The sequence below is a fragment of the Populus euphratica genome, unplaced genomic scaffold, assembly GCF_000495115.2.
Source record: "Populus euphratica unplaced genomic scaffold, PopEup_1.0 scaffold121.1, whole genome shotgun sequence".
Taxonomy (NCBI): Eukaryota; Viridiplantae; Streptophyta; class Magnoliopsida; order Malpighiales; family Salicaceae; genus Populus; species Populus euphratica.
In genome coordinates this window covers 262,571-285,843 of record NW_011499968.1, presented here as the reverse complement: position 1 = coordinate 285,843, position 23,273 = coordinate 262,571, and the positions used below count along the sequence as shown (strand labels likewise).

At 33.8% G+C, this 23,273-nt stretch overlaps 2 protein-coding genes and 1 long non-coding RNA gene across 4 annotated transcripts in view; 2 read left to right on the top strand and 1 right to left on the bottom strand.

Annotated features, from left to right (window-relative positions):
• Positions 1 to 11,888, top strand: part of CPSF160 (cleavage and polyadenylation specificity factor 160) — an 18,633-nt gene extending 6,745 nt beyond the window's left edge. The window contains exons 12-26 of the mRNA XM_011045407.1: positions 36 to 164; positions 493 to 570; positions 1,142 to 1,279; positions 2,550 to 2,644; positions 3,113 to 3,306; positions 5,438 to 6,216; positions 6,369 to 6,449; positions 6,554 to 6,619; positions 6,727 to 6,804; positions 8,045 to 8,269; positions 8,684 to 8,815; positions 8,972 to 9,148; positions 9,614 to 9,799; positions 10,531 to 10,916; positions 11,353 to 11,888. Coding sequence (XP_011043709.1) covers positions 36 to 164; positions 493 to 570; positions 1,142 to 1,279; positions 2,550 to 2,644; positions 3,113 to 3,306; positions 5,438 to 6,216; positions 6,369 to 6,449; positions 6,554 to 6,619; positions 6,727 to 6,804; positions 8,045 to 8,269; positions 8,684 to 8,815; positions 8,972 to 9,148; positions 9,614 to 9,799; positions 10,531 to 10,916; positions 11,353 to 11,467 — 2,859 coding nt within the window. The 3' untranslated portion in view covers positions 11,468 to 11,888. The remainder of the gene's footprint in view (positions 1 to 35; positions 165 to 492; positions 571 to 1,141; positions 1,280 to 2,549; positions 2,645 to 3,112; positions 3,307 to 5,437; positions 6,217 to 6,368; positions 6,450 to 6,553; positions 6,620 to 6,726; positions 6,805 to 8,044; positions 8,270 to 8,683; positions 8,816 to 8,971; positions 9,149 to 9,613; positions 9,800 to 10,530; positions 10,917 to 11,352) is intronic.
• Positions 1,286 to 23,273, bottom strand: LOC105139087 (uncharacterized). Its single transcript, XR_844918.1, has 3 exons — positions 23,263 to 23,273; positions 5,341 to 5,352; positions 1,286 to 1,534 (listed from the first exon to the last, which is right to left on the bottom strand). It is a non-coding gene; the product is annotated as an uncharacterized LOC105139087 (long non-coding RNA).
• LOC105139086 (growth-regulating factor 1-like) lies at positions 17,787 to 20,491 on the top strand. 2 transcript variants are annotated; one of them, XM_011045409.1, is made up of 4 exons: positions 17,787 to 18,512; positions 18,694 to 18,828; positions 18,963 to 19,383; positions 19,515 to 20,491. In XM_011045409.1, the coding sequence occupies exons 1-4, from the start codon at positions 18,146 to 18,148 to the stop codon at positions 20,197 to 20,199; spliced, it is 1,608 nt and encodes a 535-aa protein (XP_011043711.1). In that variant the 5' UTR covers positions 17,787 to 18,145; the 3' UTR covers positions 20,200 to 20,491. The 2 variants fall into 2 exon arrangements, with proteins under 2 accessions (XP_011043711.1, XP_011043710.1); XM_011045408.1 differs by having other exon boundaries at positions 18,694 to 18,831.

Sequence of the window (23,273 nt, the reverse complement as noted above, 5' to 3'; positions counted from 1 at the left end):
ATCCCATCCCTCTTTTTTTGTCTTTATGGGTTCAGAAAACTTTCTCATTTACAGTGAGGGATTCGTTGACCAATGTTGGCCCTTTGAAGGACTTTGCATATGGTTTAAGGATTAATGCGGATGCTAATGCAACTGGAATCTCCAAACAAAGCAACTATGAATTGGTTAGTTTCACACATCAGACTGCTATTTTTGTTATGTTTTACATATTTGATATTCTAAAACCTGTTAGAAGGTAAGGAAGTGAAATCTCAGGAATAAGTTACTGTAAGTTTTGAGGTTCACTCAAAATGTTCAGCCCCCTCCCCCAATTTGATTTCTGGTACCACCAGGCTTCAGATCTAACAGTTGACTCCATGTTTACAAGAGGAATATACTGAGCAAAATAAAAAGTTATGACTTATGGATTTTGTCGAGTCAAGAGTTTCAGAATGGAAAAGCTCTTGTTCCAAATTCTATTATCTTTAAATTTTTATTGGTTAATCTTTTCAGGTGTGCTGTTCCGGACACGGTAAAAATGGCGCTCTTTGTGTCCTTCAGCAATCAATTCGCCCAGAAATGATTACAGAGGTTTATCCTTAATCTTATTTTTATGATTCTTAGACGGGAAATAGCTTTGAGCTTTATAATTTCTTATGATTTTGTTTGGATTGTAGAGTTGTATCCATGTTACAATGCCATACAGTTTCTGTTATTTGAATATTTTTCATTAACTATCTTGGATGTCCTTATTATTGGATCATACATTATATTGTTGCTTGTAAAACATCGTTCTTTCCCCTTAAAACTTCTTGTGATTACTTCCATAAGGTCCATTAACTCTTACCATCACTCTTTTCATTTTTTTCATAATATTTCCTTCTCAGGTACAACAGAGAATCCTCTATCAAGATGAAAGTTTATATATCCTAATTTGTTAATATGAAGTACTTTCATGTCTCATTGATGATGATATTGTTTTAATATTTACATTTAGGCCACTGACAGTTTGCAACATGATTCCATCTTTTATCTGAACATTTTGTAAATGGAATCATTATTCAATCTGTACAGTTTTACAATTATGCACTGCAACTTCATTAAGACCAACTTTTCTCGTGGCTAAGTGCATCTTTTCTTGTACACGTGTTTCTGAATACAGGTTGAACTTCCTGGATGTAAAGGAATTTGGACTGTTTACCACAAGAATGCACGTAGTCATAGTGTTGACTCATTGAAAATGGCTTCGGATGATGAATATCATGCATATTTGATCATAAGTATGGAGGCACGGACAATGGTAATATCATTAACTTGTGTTAACAGTAGTTATTTGCAAAATCTGCAAACTGTGTGGTTCTCAGTTGAACTTGTTATGATCTGATGCATAGAAGATAATTGTTAGAAGTCTTCACATCTTTTTTTTTTTAATTTTTATTAAAATATCAAGTTGCTCCGCAATTTCCTATTTGGAATAATACAAACATATGGAAAGAGCTATGTTTAATATCTTTATAACTGAACAAGAGACTTTCCAGTCCTTTCACCACATTTTCTTATACAAGTGACCATTTGCTGCGTTCAGTAAAATTATCAGAATTGTCTAGCTAAGTAGGCAAAGTGAAAGTGGCAAGTCAGGAAAGTTATGGAATCAAATGAGAAAAAAAAAAGGTAAAATATGTGAGTGCAGTAGAGTTACAAAAATAAGTTTGAAATATACATCCACATAATATGCCTTATTGTTTTTCAGAAAACTTGAGATAAATATAGGAGCTTAGGACATTGCTCAGGTCAGCACTTGCACAATCCCCTATTAAATGGGATCGATGCTATACCACAAAGAGTTTCTACTTGATGTCATCATAGCTTAAATAGAGGATATAGCTATAATACGAATATGAGCAGTACTTGGGCAGTTTGAACAATATAAATGAAAATGTCCATCTCTCTCTCTCTCTCTCTCTCTCACACACACACACACACACACTGGTATGGACTTTGATACTTTGTGCTTCTCATCTATATAGAGTCACCTGTTTATTATCTATAATTTTGATGAATTCCTCTTTCTGTGAAATTTCTCTCTCTCCCCTGTGAATGTTTATTATTGTTGCTTCTCATCTATAGGGAATTATCCTGTTTATTATCTGTAATTTTAATGAATGTCTCCATCTTCAAAATTCAATTAATTCATTATGAATACTGGGCAATAAGTTGCTAGTTTTGGAATAATTTATGGGGTGTAATTTCATGTCTTTTTCACAGTAATCTCTATGTCCACCCTAGGAGCCTGCCACCCCTTTATTTTTTATTTGCTAAAGCACATGGAATCATGTACATGTGCATCTCTCCCTAAGCATGACTAAATATAAGTGCAAAGCATCTTATGCTCTGAAAGTCATCTACATGTACTCTGAGATGATGGAGGAGAAAATTTAAAAATCAAACCTAATTTGCAGTTCCAAATGTTGTCATTTTCTTATCAAAAACATCTCCTTAGTTGTATAGTTTATGATCAACATCATGTAATCTGATTGTTTAATTGCAATCTATTTTTGCATGCTGGGTAGGTGCTTGAAACTGCTGATCATTTGACGGAAGTCACTGAAAGTGTGGACTATTTTGTGCAAGGAAGAACAATTGCTGCAGGGAACTTGTTTGGAAGGTGAGAATTCATCTAGTTTCAGTGACTTGAATTTACTTTCTTATGAATGCGGTTTTGATTTCCTTCCTTTATATTAGATGACTATTTTTTCTTTTCATTCAATATCTGAAATGTAAATGGGTGTTGTTCTATCCATTTTTTTATGCTGTTAAAAAGCATGAATGACCAGTTTCCAATAAATTCTAGACAACTACCTTTCCCATTGATTTTTGCTATGCTTCTTGTTGTCTATATGCACATGTATGGCTTGTCATACAAATTAAAATGATAAGTGATTGAAGACATGTCATCTAAGGCTTGCTGTAAATTGTGACTGAATGATTTTATTGCTTTACTGGTTGCTTGACTATGTTTCGCAAATTATTTTCCATTTCATTTCTTTTCCCTTGAGATGAGAAATTGGCACCATTTTCTTGATATCAACTTAGAAACTAAAATTTCTTGCTTCTTGGTTATTTCCCTTCTCAGACGCCGAGTTGTTCAGGTGTTTGAACGTGGTGCTCGAATCTTAGATGGTTCTTTTATGACTCAAGATTTAAGCTTTGGAGGTTCTAACTCGGAAACTGGTCGTTCTGAGAGTTCCACAGTGATGCATGTGTCAATTGTAGATCCATATGTTTTAGTTAGAATGGCTGATGGGAGCATTCAGATTCTTGTTGGAGGTATGTTATGACATGGATTAGCTTTCAACATATTTGTTTTAGTTTTATGATATAGTTTTGTTAGCTCACAACTCTCTTTCCAAGCGAGTTTCCATGAAAGCTTCCATGATGGATGGTAGCATTCCATGAAACGTCTCTTTAGTTCCTTTTATTTTGACATGGTCAAATTGTGAAGGCATTTTGTAGATTTTGTAACTCAATGAAGAGGCTCATTCCCTTCTTTTGTGCTCAAAGTATAAGGATATTTTTAGGGACTGTTTCTTGGATCCTCCCATTCTAATTTGGGAGCTCTCATGCTAGGTTACTGTATGGGCCTGAATACCCTTGCCTATTCACCTAATAAGTATAACTTATTGTTTTAGCTGGTAGCGTCATGCTATAGCAATTCGAAGATTGTAAAGCATCATGCCATATGATTGATTCACATTATAAAGTCTTAGAACATGTATAAGATTGTAGTCTTAGTTCCCCAAACCCTATGAAAGCTGACCTCCGTCAATGTATTGATGGTGTCACATTTAATAAAATTCCTATTTTAGCTTCATATAGATAAGCTTGTAGCATTGTTAAAGGTCTGTACTGGAAGAATTAATGTTTTCAAGAAGCTGAGACGCACCGGGCTAGGTGACAATGCCTTTATTAGCCTTGGGCGATGGATTTCAATGAAGCACTGCCTAGGCGAGTGCCTCATGAGTGGGTGTCAAGCTCTAAAGTTAGCACTTGATTGAAATACTTTTTTTTTTTGTTGCTTTTTAACTGATTTATGTTTTGACCTTTTTGTTCATTTTTTAATTGACCACAAGAAACAACTTAGGTTTTTTTTTTTTTGAAAAAAACAATGATTAGGGTAAAAAAATCATTAAAGTGGGAGACATACAGTCAAGGAAGGACACTTGAAGAGAAACACTAGCCAAACTTTGCGTTGAACAGAGAACAACAACACAATTACAGAACATGAAAGCATGGATGAAGATGTTTTTGAAGATTAATGAATAATGATGATGATTTTTAAGTTTGTTTTTAATCTATTTGGCTACTTTCTACTTTAAATTATCTTATTTTGTTTTAAGGGTGAAAATAAAACTTTATATGACCATGATATGGTATTTTATATTTTCTAATGGTCTAATATTAATTGGGTATATATTTAAGATTTATATAATATAATATAATATTATACATATATATTTTTTTAATCTATAGTATATCACCTTGGTTCATTCGGGCACTTTTATTGCCTTTTGCCTTTGACAACACCAAGGAATATAGAAAGAAGCTTGCGGTTTTCAAAAGTGCAACCATGATTGTCATTCTTCTCCAACCATATTGATGATGCTTCTATACTGCAGGGAGGAGTGAAGGATAGAACTGGATTTTTTTTCATGTTTGGTTGTTTGGAGTGATGAGAAGGAAATGAAAGGACAATTTCCTTCTTCATGGGCCCACAAAGTTTGATCCTACTCAAAACGGAGGGATCAGAAATATTCATGAGTGAAATATGGGTTATTTTCCACATGGAAATGTTTGATCCTTCTTCATGTGCAGTCCATTCTTCCACAACAATATCTTTCATATCTTTTCCTTCACCCTTAAGTTCCCTCCGAATCCCAGTAACATTTTGATTCAGTTGTCTGGACTAGTTTGTAGGAACTACCACTTCTGTCTAGATTAGGTTCCTCAGATGGTGAATCTCTATTGTTTTGGCATATATCATCTGGAATTGCAGTAATTGATATTAATTTGAAGAATGTGGTTGTTTGACACTGCTGCATATATCATCTGGAATTGCTGTCATTGATATTGATTTGAAGAATCTGGTAGTTTGACACTGCTATTGTTAATTTTTTCAAGTTGCTTAAGGTTTAAAGTTTGAACCGAAACATCCAAGGTATTGGATTTTACAGTCAGGTGGCTGTAAATGTTAATCAACTGCAGTAATAATACTATATGATCCAACAATTCTATCTGGGTGAATGATATCTGTTTTCATATGCCTTTGTACAGGCATGGCATGCCCTTGTTGTATTGTGAAACCGTGTTTTTTTTCTTCTCTGTTTGTTTAACAGATTTTTCTTTTCTTTTTTCTTTTCTGAAATTTTTAACAAGGGACATGTTTAATTTGGAATTTCAGATCCTTCTGCTTGTACAGTTTCTGTAAACACTCCGTCTGCCTTTCAGAGCTCAACGAAATCAGTATCTGCCTGCACACTGTATCATGATAAAGGGCCAGAGCCATGGCTCCGGAAGACAAGTACAGATGCATGGCTTTCTACTGGAATTAGCGAGGCTATTGATGGTGCTGACAGTGGAGCTCATGAGCAGGGTGATATATACTGTGTTGTTTGTTATGAGACTGGTGCCCTTGAAATATTTGATGTGCCAAATTTCAATTCTGTGTTCTTTGTGGATAAATTTGTCTCTGGAAAAACTCATCTCCTTGATACCTGCACGGGGGAACCTGCTAAAGATATGATGAAGGGGGTGAAAGAAGAAGTTGCTGGTGCTGGCAGAAAAGAAAGTACTCAAAACATGAAGGTTGTCGAATTGGCTATGCTGAGATGGTCTGGACGTCACAGTCGCCCTTTTCTTTTTGGAATATTGACTGATGGGACAATTCTTTGTTACCACGCATACCTGTTTGAAGGTCCAGATGGTACATCTAAACTAGAAGATTCTGTTTCTGCTCAAAATTCTGTTGGTGCTAGCAGCATCAGTGCTTCAAGGCTTAGAAATCTGCGATTCGTTCGGGTCCCTTTGGACACGTATACTAGGGAGGAAACGTCAAGTGAAACCTCATGCCAAAGGATTACAACTTTCAAGAATATTAGTGGTTATCAAGGTTTTTTCCTTTCTGGATCAAGACCAGCTTGGTTTATGGTATTTAGAGAGCGACTGCGAGTTCATCCACAGGTAAGCTCTTGGCAATTTGAATTGCTATCTAATGATTCAAATTTGATGTCTCTTGACATTTTTACTGCCTAAGCAAGCATGGTACTTGATAAGTGCCTGTTTTTCTTTCACTTCATCTCACTCTCGTGTTGTTATATATGATTTTCTTGCAGCTATGTGATGGATCTATTGTTGCCTTCACTGTTCTTCACACTGTTAATTGTAATCATGGGCTCATTTATGTCACGTCGCAGGTTGAACAATTATAAGATTCTTATTCTCTGTTTGATGCTTTGATAGAATAAATTAGAACTTTTGAGGTTGGGTGGAATTCATTTTTCATTTTCCTATCTTACAGGGAAATTTGAAGATTTGTCACCTGTCATCTGTCTCGAGTTATGACAACTACTGGCCAGTGCAAAAGGTGCTCCTCTTTTCTCATTCATGTTTCCTCTATCATCTGTCCATATGAGAGTTGATAGTCGATTACAGGCATCAATGTGCTCATTAGAAATTTTGTTTTCTTGTTAGATTCCTTTGAAAGGAACTCCACATCAAGTGACTTATTTTGCAGAGAGGAATTTATACCCTCTCATAGTTTCAGTTCCTGTAAGTGTCTTCTCTTTCTATCTAATTTTTTCTTGCATTGCTAGTTTTTGTGAAGTGTATTTTCTTAGATCGTCAAAACAGCGTTTTTGTGGGCATAATTCTGACATGGACAGTGCCTGGTCCAAATCATATATGGCTGGTTATGGGAATTCAGTTTGGATTGTATGATAGAGAACTAAGAGAAACTTTGAGAACTGATAGTTAATTACCAAGGTGTCTTTGATTGTTAAAGACAATGTTCATATTGAAAATTTTGCTTTATTTGTTATCAAAATAGTCTTAATAGGAGTATCCTCTATTTTCCTATTTAGGTTATTTTTTACGGTGTCTTTCCCATATTTACTGGATTTGTGGATATGCAAATATATTTACGTTACATGTTCTGAATAGCAGTACAATTTCATATTGAATCATCTTGGAGCACAATCTGGATTGGTCATTTTGGTGACCCAATTTTGTTGAAGGGGGGACTGGATAAGTAAGTGTGTGTGTGTGTGTGTGTGAGAGAGAGAGAGAGAGAGAGAGAGAGTAAAAGCCTGATTGGAAGTGAGAGAGAGGAAAATAAAAGCCTGATTGGAAGTGAGAACTTGCCAGGGACCTGCAAGGATGGCGGCAGAAAGGTTTTGGGGACATATATTAATACTGACAAGCTTCAAATCTAAAACACTAGGTTGGGTAAGATAAAAAAAAAGAAAGAAAAAGAAAACAAGGTTGGGATGAGTTGATTCCTACACTGCACTTATCCTTTCTTCCAACAAAGTGTTTGCTAGCCAAAAACAGAAAAAATAGTGGGAAAGGAGAGAGAGGGAGAGAGTTGATTCCTACACTGTGCACTTATCCTTTTGGATCCATGTTCGTCTGGAGTAATCAACATCTGCTTTGCTTCCTTTATAACTTCTGTTATTGCTTGCTTCATTTACAGACTGATTTCTGAAATAAATCACTGTATTAAAGAAATGATGTTTTAGTATTCTTGGAAGTGGAATGAGTACAACTTTTATATTTGGTTAAATTTTTCACTCTCCAGTTCCCAAGTTTCACTAGCCAAAAGAAATTAAATAGTTTGTCTACATGGACATCCAAGTCTTGACTATAGTGTGGCGTAGCAACTTCTACCTGAACATGTCATACTGGCATCTTATACATTATATTGATGATGATATAGTTCTGTGTGGCCTTTTTGATTTTTTAAATGGAGCGCAGCCTGCAGCTGTAATGCCACTTTCACATTCTTCTGCAGGTTCAAAAGCCAGTAAATCAAGTTCTTTCATCACTGGTTGATCAAGAAGTTGGCCATCAGATTGAGAATCATAATTTGAGTTCTGATGAAATACACCGAACTTACAGTGTAGATGAATTTGAGATTCGGATTTTGGAACCATCTAATGGCCCTTGGCAAGTTAAGGCTACAATCCCAATGCAGACTTCTGAAAATGCATTGACTGTACGAATGGTTTCATTGTTTGTAAGTGACTTCTTCCATCCCTTCATCTACTTTGCTATTATATCTTTATAGCATCTTTTCTTTTTTATGAGAGATGGAGTGTGTGAGTGGTTGGTCGGATAATAATCCGTGTATACATTGCAACTTTCCTTGGGAGAGTGACTTTTTGAGAGAGTAAGAGAGTTTATTTTCATAAAAACAAGAAAGAAAATTCTATAACATGAAGAGAGATTCAAGGGTAAAAATGAGGTTTAGAGAGTGGAATTGTTAAAAGGAAGACGCCATGGAATATCTAAACTTCGAGAGAAGGACCATCATACCAGCTAAGCAGTGTTGACTTTTGTAACTCTAGATTGTTTTCTGATGCCATTGTTTCTGATTTTCAACATAATTATAATAAGATCCATTTTTCACTCACATAGTACCTCAACACAGAATACAAGTACAAAGGAAAATGAAACACTTTTGGCTGTTGGGACTGCTTATGTGCAAGGGGAGGATGTTGCTGCTAGAGGACGTATTCTGCTGTTTTCTGTAGTGAAAAATCCAGAAAATTCTCAGATTTTGGTATGTTTTTTGATAGTTCTCTCTTTGCTTATAAATCCTTCTGTTTTATGTTCAACTAGTTATTACATAACTAATCCACTACAGCAATCCCTTAAACCAATCTGTCTTTCAAACGTCTGCATTCATCAGTATTGATTTCATCACTGTGCTCTTCAGGTTTCAGAAGTTTATTCTAAGGAATTGAAAGGCGCTATATCTGCTTTAGCCTCACTTCAAGGGCATCTGTTGATAGCTTCTGGTCCAAAAATTATTTTACACAAGTGGACCGGTACAGAGTTGACTGGTGTTGCCTTTTCTGATGCTCCACCGTTATATGTCGTGAGCCTAAATATTGTAAGTGACACTCAACGGCAGCATCTCTTCTGAACTTTTCTTTACACAGCTATCTGTTGTAAAGTTGATTCACTTTTTTTCTGCTTGTTGCTATTGCATTTGAAAAGGAGAAAAAAATAAAATATAAGGGGTGGGGGGGATTTCAAAGATGTGAATTGTACTTTCTGATATTGATTGAATCATTTTGACCAGATTTGCTTTATCCAATAACAATGATGGGTATTTGTTAAAAACTGTTGTGTTTGGTTTGTCTTTATTACCCTTTCTCAATTTATGGAAAATAGATGGTTTTTGTCGTGAAAATTTATCCAGTGAGATTAGTTACTTCTAAGTTTAGATCAGTATTGCAGCAGGGCTCGCCAACATAACATGTTAGGTAGAAGCATTGATAGAAGCACTGCATCCTGTCTTTTTCATGTAACATATGCACCTGCTTAATGCTTTCTTTTCTACATGCAATTGCAGGTGAAGAATTTTATTCTCTTGGGTGACATCCACAAAAGCATATACTTTCTTAGTTGGAAGGAGCAGGGGGCTCAGCTCAGCTTGCTGGCGAAGGATTTTGCCTCCCTTGATTGTTTCTCAACAGAGTTTTTGATTGATGGAAGTACTTTGAGCCTTGTGGTTTCAGATGAACAAAAGAATGTTCAGGTTTGGGCTTTATCACATGTTGCTTTCATTGATGTTGTCTGATATGGTTTTTGGTTGACAGCATTAGAATGGTGAGATAAAATTATATAAATTTCAATATGATGAAAAACTTGCAAGTAGACTAGAAATTTTGATACCTTCAATATCTACTGTGAAGTTGGTTTTTATCTTAACTTCCTCTTCTGCTTTTGACTAAATCATCTTCGTTGTTCTGGAAATTTGAGTGACCTTCAGTACTGTATTCACCTTTGCCACTTCACCTGGTAAGTCCTTAACTGTATTTTTAGACAGGTGAAATCCCTTAACAGGCCATGGCTAGTCTTATCATTGCCATATTAAGGGGTGCATTATTGACTTAAAACTGTGAAGTTTCTTAGCTCAAACAGAAAATGAATGTAGAAACCTGAGCAAATTTAGATTTTGAATTGGCAGTTGTTTTGTCAAACATAATATATCTGCAACCAAAAGTAAAGATGCGACAAATATGAGGCTGGAAATTAAATTACTGCCATCATAGAATTCATGAATATACAAATCGCCAATGAATTTGAATTTTGATTACACATTGTTATGATTTTTATGCAATCTACATGCATTTCTGTTGCTAGAGATTCTTTTTGCTCATTGTTGTACTTTGAGAATATTTTTGAATGGAAACAAGGATTAGCAGAATGGGGTGAAGTTGGTTCTGTTTTCACTGATTTTCAATTTATTTTTTTTGGTGACAACAGATATTCTATTATGCACCAAAGATGTCTGAGAGTTGGAAAGGACAGAAACTGCTTTCAAGGGCTGAATTTCATGTTGGTGCCCTTGTTACTAAGTTCATGAGGTTGCAAATGCTTTCCCCTTCACTTGATCGAAGTGGTGCTGCTCCAGTTTCTGACAAGACCAATCGCTTTGCTTTACTGTTTGGTACCTTGGACGGCAGCATAGGTTGTATTGCACCTCTTGATGAGCTCACATTTCGTAGGCTGCAGTCACTGCAGAAGAAACTTGTTGATGCTGTTCCCCATGTAGCTGGTTTAAACCCAAAATCATTCCGCCAGTTCCGCTCTGATGGAAAGGCTCACCGACCTGGCCCTGAAAGCATAGTTGATTGTGAAATGCTTTCCTAGTAAGTTCGTCCTGTTAAGTTAACAACCTGATTAAATGGGGGTGGTAAAGGCTGATTAACAACTTGTTTATCTGAGGCCAAGTAAGCTTTCAATTTATAAGTAGGCCTAAGTCTTAAAGCGAGCATACTCATTTATAAGAAGTATATAACTAACCATTGACAAAGTTTCTCATTTGCGTTTGCTTCAATGAGAAATGAGAGAGATATAAATTACTACTAATACAGTTTTGGTTGGCAATCGCACCATGTTGTCAAGGCTATTTATGATCTGTTTCTTACATGATCTCATTAAATAACTAGAATGTTGGGATGGGTTGTCATTGCTGTGAATCCAGTGAATGCGAGGCATCCATAGGCTGGCATTTGCTCATGGATTGTCATCTGTCATGATTACTACTTTGTCTACCGGACTAAATCCAGATGTTCCATTTTGCAGTTATGAGATGATCCCGTTGGAGGAACAGGTTGAAATTGCCCAACAGATTGGAACAACACGTGCTCAGATTTTGTCAAATTTGAACGACCTTACTCTGGGCACAAGTTTTCTGTGACTGTAACCAGTTTAGAGGCAGGAAGTACTGCAGGGGACGATATCCTTCACAAGGGCAATCAACTGATGTGCTCAAACTACTTGGTGCCAGCGTGCTGTTCAATTCCTGGAGGAAACAATTAAATGCAAAAGCAGCAATTTGAAACTGGATCAAGATCACTCATTCAAGACCCTTGCCTTCTTGGCAGGACTGACACTGGAGCATAGCCATTGTGCATCCTTTGTATCATTGGTAATTACTGTTCTGCATTTCAATGGTTTCATGGCTTCAGCTCTAGAGAGTGGTAGCATCCAATAAGAAACGACAAATCTCAGACTTATCTGCACAATGTACTTATAGAGCTGGAATGACTCGTTTGTTGAGAATTGACCATTCAAGCTGCTAAAACGGGAAATAGATAATATCCTCTTCTTTCTGTGCACCTCCTTTTTCCACCTTGCAAAATTAAGATAATAATGGAAAAGAAGAGGGATCGCATTAATTCAATATAAAATATAAAATAATAATATAAAATAACTGGAAGCTGACTGCTATTTATTATTCAATATAAAATAAAATTATATATATATATAATTTTATTTTATATTGAATAATAAATGGTGCATATTTTATATATTTAATTTTATTTATTTATTTCTTAATAAATTTGTATGAAGATAATAGAAAATTGACTGGGATACTCGTTACCGACGGACGGACCTGCTTCTCTCAGTCTCTTCGGTATAATAAAATTAAACTCAATAAAATGTACGTTAAACTTATGAAACCCAAAAGAGCTGACTTGCAAGGATATGGCTGCTGCATCACATTTTAAGAATAGAAAAAAACACACACACACTAAATGATACAAAGTAAATAATAAAAGACCTACCTGGTTAATCATTATAATCTGGTAGATTTTTAGCAACAAGAGTGCACTAAGTAATCTAGAGAGACACACACACACTATTACTTACTCATAGAACACCCAACCCCGTCCATCTGACGATGTTGAATCCTGCCCCTAATAGAAACCATCAGACGGGGTTGTGTGTTCTATGACTGAGTAATAATGTATAAATAAATTTTATACATATGAAAGTCTTTAGCTTCATCTTCAAGTCATGTCTTGTAATAATATCGTTTTTTGAGAAAAAGGTTTCGGGTTTTTCACTCTCTAAACAGCGTAATCCAAACCTCGAGTCAATAAATTGACCCGCAAGCTCGGACCAGTCTTGTAACTAGGCCTATAAGATCCATAACCAACGCACATGTTTATTTCTCCCAACAATAATTACATGGTCCTGACCATGCAGCTAGCGGGCTAGGTGGTCCTTGGGAATGAAAAGCAAGTCCATTCCCAAAGAGAACGAAAAATAAAAATAAAAAATAGCTTCTTCCAAGAAAAAAAGTGAGGATTTAAAAGTTTAATTACAGGCATAAGCCAGGCAGGCGGTCCATACTGTCCTCTTTCACCCCTTGCTTAGGCACCTCTCCCTTCATTAACCACCATGTTTCATAAGATCCAGGAGCAAGAGAAGGCTGTTTATTTGGCTTGGCCTACTGCATGATTCTGCTTCTGTCTGTCTTCTCCAACCTCCCATAGAGAAGGGCCTTATTAATGTTATTGCTATGTGCATGCCCTTTCTCTTGCTTCATGATAATGGCCATGACACTTTTTTTAAAAGCTATCCCCTCCCATACCTTTGGCAATCTTCCTAGGGAACCTGCTGCCTCAACTTCCACACAATCTTATTATAAAATTCACCCCAGCTCTTTGATGGGAGGGATTCAAAGGTAAGATCAAACACTTCAAACAATCTTGGTCGACTTGGGATGGAACAACTAGCAATATTGTCTACCTTCTTTCTGTAAGGACAAATGTGTGGTCATTGTGTAGATTAACTGGGGAGATTCATAAATATTGCAAGTTCTGAAGCTTTCGGAAATGACTACTTGTAGATTAAAAAAAGTACGTTGAAAAGACGTGAATGATCCATTCTGTAATCCAAGTACAAAAAAATGGGAGCCATATTTTTGTAATTCAAAATCACCATACAGCATCAAACCCAGTTGAGTAAGTAAGAAAGCCTGAGAGCGGATCAATGGCTTTTTTTTTCAGCCTGCAAGTCATCCCCAAGCAGCCAGCGAATCGAAACAGGTCTCGTCAATGGACCCAATTTTGTGACACAGATTACTACAATCAAAAACTAATAATTACGTTGTCGCATGCCAAAGAATTCTCCTTCTCTTTGTCAACCACAGCCCCACTCTCCCATGTCTGGTCACATCCGCGTCTTAATTTCCACTACATTGATATTCTAGCCTCACTCTCTGTGTGATGGTTGAACTGCACTCTCCCATGGCCAGGGTATTGACAGGGACGACAATCGTAGGGCTCCATCTTCATTTATCTAAGATACAGAAGCCTTTTCACCTTCACAGTGAAGAGTACAGATATTTAATATATTTAAATATAAAAATGGAGATGACTCTTTAGCTCGATAATTTTTTTTATCATAAGTTATGTAGGGCTCCATCTTCATTTATCTAAGATACAGAAGCCTTTTCACATTCACAGTGAAGGGTACAGATATTTAATATCTTTAAATATAAAAATGGAGATGACTCTTTTGCTCGATAATTTTTTATATCATAAGTTGTGTATTTGAATGGAGGCGAAGGGTGGTGCCTCCTCCTCTATCTAGACATGGATCATCTGAGCAACTTGTTAATGCATCACATTCAATGGACCTTGAAGTGGCCCCAATCTATGGCCTTGTGCATCTCCCGAGGCTTGGAGTGTGCGCCTCTAACGGTGTTTATGACGACAGAAATACTGATGATGAGGTTCGTCTAGCACTTTAGCAAACAGCTATTTAGACATTTAAATCGAAGTTGTTTTTAAAAATTATTATTATTTAAAAAATATTGAAATAATATTTTTTTATTTTTAAAATTATTACATTAAAAAATAAAAAATAATTTAAAGTTAAAAAACCAAAATTTTCAAAAATATAATTTGACTTAAACAATATATTTACGAGAACAAACAATCTATTCAATTTCATATAAACGTAATTAATATGATTTCCATCATCATATCTCATTGTATTTTTTGTTTGTTAATGGTGTAACTCTTGTTGTTGTCGTTTGAGAATATAGGTTTAATTAAGCTGTAAATTATAGCTTTTTTCTAATCAAAGTTTTAAGATAGAATTTTCATACAAAACAATGATACATTGCTCAATAAAAAATATTTCAAATTTATGATCAGGATAAAATGTATACTGTATAATGAAATCTTAAATGCTATCTCTTTATTTTTTGTTTTTTATAACTTGGGATGTGTGGATCAACTTATATATATTGTAATTAATTTTTTGATTCACTAAATATCCTATAAACTCGGCTAATAGATAAAACATTCCAGAAATAACATGTATGCAAAGAGAAAATTGAACTTGGATGCAGAAAAAGAGAATAAATTCCTTTCCTCGCTAGACCACAACCACACTATCCCTTCATTTTAATTACTCAGTTGTTGCTTTTTTTATTTAATGACCTAACAGAAGTTAATGAATTCTAATTTGATGGATGAATTCTTTTATATATATATATTTTAAATTCATGTTTAAAATTTAAAAAAAAAAAGAGATGATAAGGTAATAACTCAATATTTTTAAATTAAATTAAGTTTAACAAATTACCAAAATCAATATTTTTGAGTTTAGTGGAGTGCTAAACTTGAAAATATATAAGTTTTGTAAATTATTAGATTCAATATCAGTTAACTCAATTAAACACTCAACCTAAATATGTATAATCCTTGCAATCCTCGTGCTAAATTAAATATTAAGTTTAAATATATATAATTTTGACAATTTTATTAAATTTTATATTAAATCATGAGATTTTGATGAGTTAAAAATTTATTCTTTTTAATATATAAAAGATGCTTTAATGCTTTTAGTAATGATTTTTTAATCTTTCCTCCTATCAAATAATAAGTATCATGATGAATAAAAGTACATTGGATCCTTGAAAGGAGGGGGGCAATCTCTTGAGGTTGAAATAATTTCTTAATACATATTTTCATTTTCTTTTTAAATTATTCTTTTATTCTTTATAAAAAAAACACATAGTTAAGTACTGGAGAGTATTAAAATCTATAAAAAAAAAAAATTACAGGTATTAATTATCAACAATTCTTGGCTTAACACACAGAGTATTAATCACTAGTTACTTTGGCAAGGAAAAAGGAATAAAATTGCTAAAATCAGGAGAATAATATTATCTAACACATAAATTTTATCTTAAGCTGCTTGAATTTCTGGATAAATCATCACAATTGATGAAGCAATAGCTTAAAGGGGTTTAGTTCGAGCAAAAAGAAACTTGAAGGTTTACAGTTAGATGATTAATGTTGTATGCTTCCATTTAATTAAGGTTTAATTCTCAAATTTGAAACGTTAGAATGTGAAAGAATAACGTTAAACATTAGAAAAACTTGAAGAGCTAAACTTGTAATTAATAAACTACACTTAAATCATCAGACTTTGTCAAAAAGCAACCTTTGATTTCTTAGAGAATAGGTTAGGCAAGATTTTTGAGACATGCCAATTTTCAATGCTGATGCTGAACGGCGGTCAAGTAAAGGTGGAAGGTTACGGAGGAGGAAGATTGGGTGGGCGTGTCTAAATCCCACAAAAAAAAAGAGAGAGGATAAATTAGGTAATTAGTATATAAAATATAATTAAACATTAAAATAAAAAGATGAAAAAGTTTAGGTGAAATAACACAATTTTTTAAAGATATTATAATTTAAAAATATAATATTTTAATAATATTGTGGTTCATAAATGCAACATTTGATACATGTTGTGCTTTAAAACCATGATAATTAATATTATGGTTCACAATTGCAACATTAATAAAAAAATATCATATTTCTAAATAACTAGATATTTGATAAAACAGTTAAATTATTACTAAAACGATATGATCATTTTTGCTATTATAAATTTTTGGATTATTTTCCTATTCTAAACCTAAATGTTTTTATAAAATTATAGTTTTTGTTAATCTAAAATTTTATTTACTTAATGAGTTTAGAGAATTAAGATATTTATTGTTTTATCAAAATTCATATAAATGTTTTTTCATAAACAATACCTAAATTTTTGTCATACTTAAAAAAACTGCATCTCCAAAAAACCACAAAAATTGCAATCAATAAATTCTAACTAAACTCTATACATTTTTATATTTCATAATCACAAATAACCTCATAAATGCATTACACACACACACTCATACATACATGAAAAATAAATATAAGATCCATTATCACATTCAGTAATCACAAATAGCCTCATAAATGCATTATATATACACATACATAAAAAATAAATATAAAACAATTCAATACTTATATAATCTTAAAATATATAAACATAATTCATCTATTTATTTATATTTACATCATCTAATAGATAATTTAGACTTATCAGAAGCACGACCGGATTCAGCTTCTATTCTTATTTGAATAGCCTCGTTTTTTATTATGACATCATCAAGAAATAGTCTCTCAACTCTCCCATAGCAAGAAATCAATCTAATATTAATAAAAAATTAATATTAAATAAAAATAAAAATACATAAAACTCAACTATTAATATATATTAATCATAAAAAAATATATTAATATATTATTTACACGATGAATATGCTCATCTTGTTACTTGTATCACGTATATATTCATATAGAGAAACTTTCTTGAGATTTGTACAACCCATAATATTATACTCATACATAAAATTATATAGTCTTCGTCAATAAGCACATGAAATATCTTTCCAAATATTTCATTTTTTTACACATTCCATTATAATATATAAATATTATAATGATTTAACAAATTATAATTATTATTTTTACCGGATGTTTAATGGTTTTTTCAAGAGAAAAATGAGGATGTTAGGGGTATTTTTTATAAAAAAAGAAATAACACTATGTGTTTGATATAGCTTTTAATTTATTTATATTTTAATTAACATCATTCTTGTAAAATACATTATTTTAAATTGTCCGACATGAATGATTGCATGATAAAAATATGATATTTATCAAATATTGCAGTTTAAATTATACCGTTTCATCAAAAAGAAATTAAATAATAATATTTTATTTATTTTTAAATTTATCGGGATAATTTTATAAAGAAAAACAACAAAATCTACGGCTGGTGCTAGCTTTTACATGCAGAAAACGACAGAGAGTAATAATGATGAGAGAGGGTTCGCTTTTACTAACTTGTCTACTACTACTGCCCGCCTCAAGATTGCGAATGTTGGAAGCACGGAAGCAAAGCAAAGGCTAAGAATGGCGGCAACCCATTCCTCTATCATCAAATCCCACATCAAGCCTAAATGACTCCACCCCACCCACTAGAGAGATACAGAGAGAATTTTTTTCTCCTTCAGAAATAAAGATAAGCCCCCTATATGCTTGAAATTAAATACATGGGGCAAAAGAAGGTGGTCTAGCTTGCTTTGGTATCTTTAAAAAGAAAGCCCCATAAGCAAGAAAATTGGAGAAGGTTGAAATTTGTGTACAAGAAAGGTTCTTGTGGTTTGTTTTATGGAAAAAGGGGATTTCCTAAATTGACAAAAAAAAATTGTTCTTTGTTTTTCATTATGATGACAACAGATGGTGGCTTAAACGTTTCAAACAAGGTAGCCAAGGAAATAAACACCACTAGTAGTAGCAGTAATGTTGATTATGGTGTGAAGCTACATCAACCTATTGATCATCATCAATCATTTCCTTCTAGTACTCCTATGATAGTTCCTCATGTTAATCACCACCGTCCACTGTTTGACAAGGGTCCCACATCATCATGTGATAGAAACAAGTCTTTGATGAGCAATATAAGTGATCGTATGTACCGTGTTGTTGCTGGTGGTGCTACCAGTGGCGGTGTAGCTGGGGTTAGGAATTTTAAGCCTTTTGACATTTCTGAAACAAGCATCTATACAGCAGCTTCTCCCTTCAGATCCCCAGGTTGTGGAAAAATTTCTCTCCTTTTCCTTCCAATAAGTGTATTATCCACTTCTAGCTGTTTTTCCTTTTTAGTGTCTCTCTCATTTTCTCTGTTCAACTTTCAAAGATTAGACCTTAATGAGAGCAAGAGTCAAGGTTTGTGTGGACTGACAAAAACAATGAATTCTTTTGCTAAGTGCAGGAGGCAATATGGCAGCGTCTTTGGGGGTTCCTTTTACAAATACACAGTGGAAAGAGCTTGAAAGACAAGCCATGATATACAACTATATAACGGCCTCAGTCCCTGTGCCTCCTCAATTTCTAATTTCAACCCCAAGAAGTAACGCTAAACCTCTCAACATCTTTTCTTTTTTTCTTGATGAATAAATATTCTTGGTTTGGTGGGTTATTCATAAGTACATCCAAGTTGCAATCTTTGTGGTTAATTTTTGCTATTTTGAGCACATGCAGTGGGGAATGGATTGAATGTAAGGTTCTCAAATGGGGCAGATCTAGAGCCAGGGAGGTGTAGGAGAACAGATGGGAAGAAATGGAGGTGCTCAAGAGATGTGGCACCTGATCAGAAATACTGTGAGCGTCATATGCATAGAGGCAGACCCCGTTCAAGAAAGCATGTGGAACTCAATGCAAGCAATAACAACAACAAGAAGAACCGCCATAATCCTGCTATTTGTCCAGAAGCTCATGTTACCGTAGCCATTTCTAAACCCACTATAAACAACAGCAACAGTGGCTCTGCCTCTCACGATCAGTTTTTTGGGCCTATGCCTCAGCCACATATCCAGACCCCAGTTTTTGTAAACAAAACCAGCGAGAAGACTTCAACTTTTGATGTTAATGGAGCCTATGGTTCCACATTCAAGGAACCCAGGTTGGTTTGATCTTTAGATTTTAGTAATTAGACATTATTTTGAGGGAAATCTACACTGTGATTTGCGAAACTGGTTTGTTTTTTCTTGTTCCCTTGGTTAGTTCCTAATTTTTGGTGATTTTGTGCTTAAGGAGCTTGGACTGGATGTTGAAAGGGGAAGGTGGTCCAATAGCCAAAAATGATCAACAATGGCCACATCTAGTGCACAAAGAAATTGAACTAGCTCCTGAAGGTTCCTTTAACTGTGCTTCTGTTCTCAAACAGCATTACCAAGGAGAGTCTTTGAATTTGAACTCATTTGGAAATTTTAATTCTAGAGAAGACCAACAAAGCAATCAATATAGTCTGTTTCTTGATGAGGCTCCAAGGAGTTTTACTGATGCATGGTCTAATGATGCAATTTCTAGAAGCACAAGTTCTGTTTCGTCAGATGGGAAGCTCCATCTTTCCCCCCTCAGTCTATCAATGGGAAGCAATAGGTCTGCAGATGATGAAATGGGTCAGATCCAAATGGGTTTGGGCCTGATCAAATCAGATCGAAATCAAGAATGTGGCAACACCAGCAGCACCCCAGGTGGCCCCTTGGCAGAGGTGTTACAACTGAGGACAAGCAACACCACAGGAACCAATCAATCTTCTTCTATGATGGAAAATGGTGAGTCTATTAGTCCTCCAGCTACTACAGTCTCTTCTCCATCTGGGGTCTTGCAGAAAACACTTGCCTCGTTTTCTGATAGCAGTGGTAATAGCAGTCCAACTCTTGCCAGTTCAAGGACCAAACCTGAAATTGCCATGCTTTGGTTAAATCAAGGCTAAGTTTGCCACTTTCTAGTTAGTTAAGGGCACAACGCCACAGGGGCAATATATATTTTTATAAGCTTGATATATTTTTATGGTTTTGGTGGTTCTTGAATTAGTTGGTTATTTTGTGACCTCTTGAAGTATGTCTTTTGAACGACTAAATGGAGTTTTGTTTAGATTATGTGTGGTGCTGTAGGAAGAAGCATGTAGAGTTGATGATGTTTTGTCCTTTTGCTCTTGGAAATGAAGGTGGGCTCTTCTTCTGTTATTAGTGAGGGAGACTTGCCAAGCTCTCTTTATCGGAAAATATCTTCTCTTTGATCGTGCTTTTTGACTTGATGAGGACATCTCCCCCGCCTGTTCTGTGTCCATCAGTGCTCACATTTTCAAGCTGTTTTAGCTATGATTAAGTTGTACCATGATTCTTTGTGGTGGAGCAACCAAGAAAGTGTTCCCAAACTTCTTATCTCTGGTTGTTTAGTTTACATGGTGGAGCATCCGAAGTTTATTATAAAACATCTGAATCGTTAAGACTTGAACTAACTTCATCGGAAATAATCTGTGAAGTCCAAACTTTGCTGTGCTTGGAACATGACAAAACACAAATGGATGGTGTTAAGCATGAGATGCTTATGTTTTCTCTTTCGGGCATGCAAAGTGTCTTGGAAAATTGGATTTTACATCATCCAGGTTTAAACTCATCGGTGCTTATGAAGCAAAGTTGCCTCTGGCGTCTAATAATTGATGCTTGTCTCAAATCGTTTGTTTTCAACAGTTTTCATGTTTCGAAAGGGTTTTTTTAAAAAAAAAAAATATTTGAAGTATTTTTTTTTATTTTAGTATTTTCAATGTTATGTGAAAAATAAATTTTAAAAAATTATTTTAATATATTTTTAAATAAAAAATATTTTAAAAAAACAATACTAAATTTTTTTTGTGTAGCTTAAGATCATTTTTTTTTTATTTACGTGGGGTGTCCGGGCCAGCTTACATGCACCATGACTAATCTCCACGGTCCACTTAACATCCTGCAAGCCCAGTGAGCAGGTAAGGTATCGCGGGGGTGACAGACGTGCATGATGAGGTTTGAATTCAGGTGCGAAGGAAGGGGACAAGCTTCTCCCACCGTTAGGTCAGAACCTCACTTACGTGAAAAATTATTTTAATATATTTTTAAATAAAAAATATTTTAAAAAAACAATACTAAATTTTTTTTGTGTAGCTTAAGATCATTATTTGGGGTTGTGATGTCCTTAAATTTGACTACTTCTGGCTATAACATATTGAGCTGTAACTTTTTCTATCATAATCTGAATTTTAAATCCATGACTAGTAATCAGTAGTAATGTTAAATTCATGACTAGTAATAAGTAGTGTTAAAAGGATATTTTATCTATGCTAAACTTTAGAATAAACATATTAAAAAAATAAGTTATTTAAAAATATGCAATACTTTAGAATCTTTCAAAATATTTATTTATAATCAATTTATTTATTTATTTATATTACATAAATATTAAAAATCATTTTACTCACTAGAAAAAAAAATAAAAAACAAATGAATGTAAAACTAAACATTACTGAAGATTGTTAAGAGAGAAATGTCAATAAAATCTATAATAAATATAAAAAAAAATAAAAAATAATTTAAAACATAGTAACATATAAGATTAAACTTTAAATTTAAATCTCAAAACATAAATATAATGGTAAATTGTTTTACTATATCAAATATATATATATAACTTAAATTAATCAAACCCAACAAAACCAATAAAACACTATTTTCAAATCAACTAATCAACCATTATAAAAACCATCTAGTCGGTTGAGTAGTCAAGATCTTTATAATTCCATTCAACCTGTAAACCTCATTTTGCATAACTAGATGATATATTCTTTTAAAACTCATCATTTCAGCCATCAAATCAATTTATTTTAAGTCAAATAACACTCTAATATTTCAATTATAATTTCAAGACTGAACAATCATCATATTCATAACAAAAACATAATCTTTCTTCTTTTTCTTAAAATTTTTCTATAATCAAATCATAAGAAAAAATAACATGAACCTTTCTTGAATCAACTAAAGCTTTAAAAAACGAAAACCCTTTGCAAACAGGAGTGGAAATCACGATAGGGAGAAGAAAAAACAGGGGGAAAAAGGCAAACAATGCTCTTAGCTACTTTTTTAAAAATTATTCAGGTCAGTTTAGATGGATTTGGATTTAGTCTTACACTTTCCTGCTTTCTTCCCCACAAGCTTGTGAGCTCTGAACGCCGAAGTCCTCAAGGAAACATGAAGAAATGAAAAGGGCCCAATATTTTATTTCCTTGAAGAGGGGTTGGAAGGAAGCAAAGCCCATTTGTTGGTGCCACAACTATGCCGCAAGAAAACAAAGACGACATAGCATGTTGTTGAGGAAACAAGCCCTCAAGAACTGCAGCCATCGAAGAAGACTTGGGACGTGTGAGAAGTAATTTCTTATAAAGTATAGATTAGAGATGGAGGATGTATTTCGTAATATATTTTGATTTGTGTTTAAAAATGTTTTTTTTAATGGATTTAAACTTGAAAGGTATTGAATTGGTGATTTTCAAATGATTTTTTTAATAATTTTAATATATTAAAAAAATATGTAAAAAAGTGCTAAACTTCATGTTTTTTCAACTTAAAAACACCTTTATAAAAACAAATATACTTAAGATATGAATCACGTAGATGAAATAACTGGCTTTTAAATTGTTTAAAACATATTAATACTAAAATACTATTGATATTTAATAATTGTACAATTGATGTACATACGTGAAAATAATAATTTAATGTTAAGGGAAAAAACAATTTTTTAGATAAATTACATTTAGATTTTATTCTCCCAAAAATAAAAATAAACCTTGTTATGAATAAAGATACACTTCTTTAAATAATTATTTATATTTAATTATTCATATTTAAAATTAAAAATTTACTTGCAACGATATATATAAAATAAAATATATATTTGGACGTGTGCAACCTTTCTTTTCTGTTCTTTAAGATGAGCATCATGACAAGCGCAGTGAGAAAGTAACTTCTGCGTGTT